The following is a 6379-nucleotide window of genomic DNA, read 5'->3' on the forward strand; positions in this document are numbered from 1 at the left end:
GATGGGTATTAATTTGTGGGAATCAATCCACAACTGTTATATTTTATCAAAAAAAAAAGTCTATAAGGTCTAGCAAATATTCACTTTAGTCATGAGGAATTCCTATGCCACTACCATGATAGAGGAATCCATAGTGAGGGGTTTTCTAAACATAAATAAATCCTAATTTAAGTGGGTTTCTATTATTAAAATCCATCTTTGTTTATAATTTTAATTTTCTATTAGGGGCCAACGTGATGAATTGCTCTTAAATGTAGGTGATTTTTAAAAAACAAATTTGTATTTTATGGTGAAGTGTGGATAAGTTTATTTTTGAGATAAATTTTGATGTTGTATTGAAAGATTGATGATTAATTTTATTAAAGGTCGAGGATATTGAGCAAGTTAATTATAAGTTTGATTATTAAGAAATACATGCATGATACCCTCAATGTTTAAAACAAGATATACCCTAGGAAAACCCTTTTAAAAAAAATCAACTCACAAAAGTATTCACACTATATGTATTATTCAACAATTAAACATTATAATACACTTACAAGTTTTGATGAATACTTTTAACTTTGATTGAAATTTTTATTCCTTTAGTGCTTTGGAACACAATTTATAATTAATGAGACAAGCATTTAATGCATATTATTAATGACACAAAATGTATTATAAACAACTTTCATGCAATTTATCAGTGAGATGACCCAGCTTAAGGAGTCTAGAATCCTAAGGCAATGATTAAGTGCAGAAGATGTGTATTATTAAGGGGACAAATGTATGCTGATAAGTACAAGTAGGACAAGGATGAAATTAAATGTATGAAAATGAGTGAAAACAAAAGTAAACAACTATAGAAGAACATCTCAAGAAAAAAATCAAACATAATTAAAAAATGTATCATGTACTACTATGTAATCAAATTGAAATATTACATTAAAAATAAACCCAAAACAAAATACAAATTAATATAATTATAAAATTGTGCCATTAAAATAATCAAAACAAATATTATAACACAAAATAAACTGCTTAATATGCATCTTTAATTTTGGATTGGCTTTATATATTTGTATGAATAAATTGCCTAGTACGCATATTTAATTTTGAACTGGCATTATATGTTTGTAGCTATAAAGGAAGGAAAGTTCAACGCATTTTCCCAACGATGTAATTTTTTTGTCCCATGCAACCCTCTCCATTATTTAGGTTCTATTGATGTTGTGGAGATATCTGCTTTTGAATCTCATTTAGACCATTTTCAATGTTTAAAAGCTGCCCACCCAATAGTTTGTTCATCTTCAAATCAAGGTATGGAAATGCTTTCAAAAGATTGAACTATGCTTTCTTATGCACTTCATCTTTTAGGATCCGTCGATTCAGCAAGTTTAAAAGATCCGCAATTTTATCAAAAAAAAACATCAAATCAATTCTAAGGAAGTTGTAAATAATGTGGTTGAAGACCTTATAATGAGCTGTCGGCAGTGTTGTTGAAAGCCTCTTCTTTGAGTTATATAATTTATTATCTTCGCCCCATCTACCTGTCACAGTTCAATATTGTTGGAAGCCTCTTGTTTGAGTTAAATAATTTATCATCTTCGTCCCATCTACAAGTCCGACTCCAAGCAATATGTTGAGAAGAAAGCTCCATTTGTGGTACAGAACGCGGTTTGTTCAGAGAAAGACTATTATATTGTGAACGCGGTTTCTTCAAAAGTTGAATGTTTTGGCCTATTCTACACTAGTCTCCTTATTTGGCTTGGACTGCCCTTGAGAAACAGCCACGAAATTCAGAAAATGATTCGCTTATTGTGAAGGTTATATAGGTTAGTTTATCATTGCAGTTGAGCAGTATAAAAATAAGATTTCATTATGTTTGTAGATCCTTCAGAAGGGTTTGTTGCGGTGTCTTATGCAATCTGAAGAAGCTTCCTTTCGACTTCAAGAACAGAGGGTTACCCACTTCAAAGATTTTCAGATCTGATATTTTAAGGTGTGAAAATTTAGACTATCTTACAACATCGAATTTCTCTCTTTTTCTTTTTTGTTTTGTTTTCTACAAAGTTTTTATGTTTTCTACAAAGTTTTTAAGTGAAGATTTATATTTAAGTTTTTCTTTGTTTATCTAATGGCTGAAACTTTTACCATTTCATGTTTTCTACAAAGTTTTTAAGTGAAGATTTATATTTAAGTTTTTCTTTGTTTATCTAATGGCTGAAACTTTTACCATTTCATTACTATGTATAAATATATATGGTTTGGGTGATTGGGGTTTACCTTTCAAAATTTATGTACTTAATTTGAAGAAACTAAAGCATGGTCTCTAGCTTTCTAGCCTCTGAATTCCACTAATTATATCTTTAAGAGAAAAGGAATTGGTTTCAAAGCTCAATAAGAAAATGGTGTATAATATACAGTTTGGAGTAATAGATAATATATATGAGTATTAATTGAAATAATATTCTGAAGATATAGGTGTTTCTGTAGTTGCAGTTGAGCTGTTTGAAAGTAAGCTTTTCAGTATCTTTCCGGATCATTCAAAAGGGTTTGTTCCCTGGCTATTTGAATGTTAAGAAGCTGTCTACGTACGTACTTTTGGATTTCAAGCAGAAAGGGCTTCACTTCAAATATTGTCAGATCTGATATTTCAAGGTGTGAAAACTTATCTTCAATCCTTATACAATATCGGATTTCTCACTGTTTTTGTTTTGGACATATTTTCTTTGTGTGTTTAAAAGATTTATAATTTAGTTTTTCTTTGTTTATCTAATGATCAGTGGCTGAAACTTTTATGATTTGCTTAGGAATTTCTATTGAGCTTTTACGTATAACTTTATATAATTGGATGACTGCGATTTACCCAACTGTTAAAGATTAATTTCTTTAAACATATGGAATAAAAGTATTAGTATAGGAAGGGTTCTCAAAACAAGGAAATAGTTTTTTAATCGTGGAATTTTCATTAATAGTAACAAGGGTTGGAATCAACATATAAATGTCCCTAAAGTCAATTTTTATAAGAATTCATTTGAATGTTTTTCAAATTAGTAAAAGAGTGTATATATTAATAGATCTTTTTAATATATCATTTTTATATACAATCTATATCATCAATATTGGTTCTAAAAACAAGAAAATAGTTTTTTAATGGTGAAATTTTCATTAATATTAGGAAGGGTTAGAATCACAATATAAAGATGGAGAAACAAGTCACATCTGAATGAGACATTATTATTCAAAAACTTAATTTGTAGTTTAGTGCCAGAGTACCCATGGAAATGAGAGCTTCTAGGTTGGTTCAAGAAAGGACATGACTAAGTGATTCAACAAATAAGAATCTTATCAGGTTCAATAGAAGAAAATTTGAACAAAATCAAAGAACATGGCACAAAAAATTATAAAGAGGAATAGGTGCAGACAACCTTTGAGGAAAAATAATTAGATGGGTTGATGGCACCCTATTCTTCAATTAGTTTTGAAGATAAATACTGATGGTACTTCTAGGGGGAATCCTGTTCTTGAATGGAAAATGATTATTTGTGAAGCTGATTCACAATTGGTGGCGACACAGCTAAATAGGCCGTGATTGAGTGGTTCGATGATGCCTTGCTTATTAAACAAATTTTAAGGTTGTGTAGGTCTTTGGAATCTATTACTTTTACTCACATTCCTAGGGAGTGAAATAGAGTAGTGCACTATTGCACAATTATTTTTGGAATTGTCTCACATGTTGGAGAAGTTAGTTAATAAAGATAGGGTTGTTTAATGTTTTGTTCTTTGCTGGGCTGCTGGCCCTTCTTGCTTTGTAATTCTCTTTGTGTGGAATAAATTTTTACCACCCTTTTAGTTAAATTAAATATGAATGCAAGTCAATTTTAATTGCTCTATAAAAAATATCTAATTAGATTTTAAATTCAAAGTAAGATAAAAATATTTGCAAAAAAGATTTACTTACATCATCTTACTTCAAGGAAGAGGATTTACTTACAATAGAATATGAAAACATTGTTTTGAATACTGTAGAATTTTTTTTTTTCAAAGTCCCTGAATTTATATTATTGTTTTATAGATATTTTACTAGTCTGAAAAAGTTTAAAGTAAATTCATCAAAGTTTTTAACCATGTTTATTCATGATGATAGTTAAATGAGCATTTCTGAAACAGAAAAATGATCAGATGACAGTGTGAAGCCATAAGAAAAATGATTCTTGTTACTGCAGATCAAGAAGACAAATTTAGATAAATAGTTTTATAGAGTACTTGCAGATACGTATTATTTTTTAAAACATTGTAAAAGTTTGTTTTCACAGTTAAAAGGACCGATGTCAAACTTCCAGCTGGATTTTCAACCTCCTGCTCCCGAGGGTAAAATCTTTGGGTGCTTGAGAAAATATATTTTTTCCTTTTTTTTCCTGTATAAATATTGACTAACGACATTTAGATACTTTTTTTAATCAGACACTATCACCAAAAGTTTCAATGACTCTGTACAATCATCTAAAATAATAACTATTGTAGTTGGTAAGTAATCTTGACTTTCAAAATTTACTTTTCTAAATTAAAATTACTGTTACTAGTATTTATTGATGTCACTGAAGCAAATGACTGCCATACGAGCTGTAGAAGCATTTTGGATTAGCATTATTTCATTATTTTCATTTTCCTCTGTTGTAGTTGTTGCGATTGTGCTATAGGCTGTAATCTTCATCCTGTACAAGATCAACTACAAAACCGAGGCAAGACAAGAGGGGATAACTTCCCCTTTACCTTCATCAGCTGTAAATGTAGAGAGGACAGCCGATGCTCAACAACAGCAGCTTCATTCGGAAGAATCCTCCGACATGGGAATGGTGCCTATTAGAGCAATAACCACTCCTAACCCAATTCAAACAATTGGGATTGCAGAGAGAGGGATTATTGTAGAGATTGATGCAGGTCTCTCCTCCAACCAGGCACTGGTGCCTACACTAATTTATACAAACCTCGCACTAAATCAGATAGTTTATATCAAAAGCTTTTGCCATGAGTCTCACCAAATTGGGGAAGGAAGCTTTGCACGAGTTTATAGGGGCGGCATCCAAGGTAACGATTTGGCTATAAAGGAAATAGAACACAGATCTCCTGACACCAAAACATGGGTAAAGAATGAAGTTGAACTTCTGCATGGAAAGGACCACATTAACATAAACAAGCTGTATGCTTGGTGTATTGAAGCAAATATATCTTACTTGGCCTATATATATATAGATGGATGTTCTCTAGATGACTATTTGAGAGGAAATTGTATAGGGTTTTCCTACAGCTGGAAGCAGAGCTTCAGAATGATCATGGGTATAGCAAAGGGAATTCAATTCTTACACTTGAATAAAATCATTCATGTTGATATCAAACCTCAGAATATTATGGTGGATGCTAATGAGAATGAGGCAAAGCTTGTTGATTTCGGGTTTTCTAGGCATGTAGATTGGGAGGGCACGCATCGGTCAACTGATAAAATAATAGGTACAAAAGGCTACTGGGCTCCAGAGTATTGCTGGAATAACAAGCTCTCTTATAAGCATGATGTTTATAGCTTTGGAATTGTTGTGTTAGAGGTGATAACAGGGCAGAGGCATGTTGATCAAGCACGAGGTTCCCGTCAATTTCATATTCCAGGATATGTAAGGCACATGATCGAGAACAATCGTTTTGAACAAGCTGTAGATGCTAAACTTAAACAGGATGGGTGGGACATCTTTGCTTTAGAAGAAGCATTGTCTGTTGCAAACATTGCTCTCAGATGTGCTCACCCGGATAAGGTCGAGCGACCTGACATGAATCTTGTGCTCACAGAACTCAGTTCGATGATGAGCAGCGCCCAGAACTCACCTCAATTTGGTATTGAACAGAAAGAAGAAGAGATTTCACTTGCAACGTCCATGTGAAACTAGTACATGTGCAGGTTTTGTGGCTAACTTTGGCTTCCTGATTCTATCTTGGTTTTATGCATAATTTTGAGTTTCGAATTGAAAATGTTAAACAGTGAAATTCTTTCGATGGACTCGAAATTTGGAGCCAAATGTTAGAAGCTCTATCATTTGTTTTAACCCATGGACATTTTTTATTAAGTTTAATAATCATTATAGTGAAAATATAGAAGAGCATCTTCTTCCATGTAAACTCTGATGTCCAAAACTAAATTTGTTTCAAATAAACTACTCCATTATTTTAAGTTTATTAGTTTTACTTCCAGCTAAACTAAAGTTTAGCTAGATTTTAAATTTAAATTGTACAAAAGAAAACAGGGGTGGAGAGCAGAGTCACGAATGAGCGTATATGCTTCTAAATTGCCTCTGGTGGATTACTTTCAACAGTTATTGTCTAACCTCAACAAATGGTAAACAACCGAGTA

General features: G+C 32.0%; 1 protein-coding gene and 1 long non-coding RNA gene across 2 annotated transcripts; both read left to right on the plus strand.

Moving 5' to 3' along the window:
• Nucleotides 1-1625: 1625 nt before the first annotated feature.
• On the plus strand, nucleotides 1626-4313 carry LOC131067100 (uncharacterized). The gene is made up of 4 exons (XR_009111772.1): nucleotides 1626-1683; nucleotides 1871-1981; nucleotides 2482-2640; nucleotides 4299-4313. It is a non-coding gene; the product is annotated as an uncharacterized LOC131067100 (long non-coding RNA).
• Nucleotides 4314-4332: 19 nt separating this feature from the next.
• Nucleotides 4333-6074, plus strand: LOC131067098 (probable serine/threonine-protein kinase At1g01540). Its single transcript, XM_058002034.2, has one exon. The coding sequence runs from the start codon at nucleotides 4830-4832 to the stop codon at nucleotides 5910-5912; it is 1083 nt and encodes a 360-aa protein (XP_057858017.1). The 5' UTR covers nucleotides 4333-4829; the 3' UTR covers nucleotides 5913-6074.
• Nucleotides 6075-6379: the final 305 nt, after the last annotated feature.

The sequence above is a fragment of the Cryptomeria japonica genome, chromosome 8 (genome assembly GCF_030272615.1).
Source record: "Cryptomeria japonica chromosome 8, Sugi_1.0, whole genome shotgun sequence".
Taxonomy (NCBI): domain Eukaryota; kingdom Viridiplantae; phylum Streptophyta; class Pinopsida; order Cupressales; family Cupressaceae; genus Cryptomeria; species Cryptomeria japonica.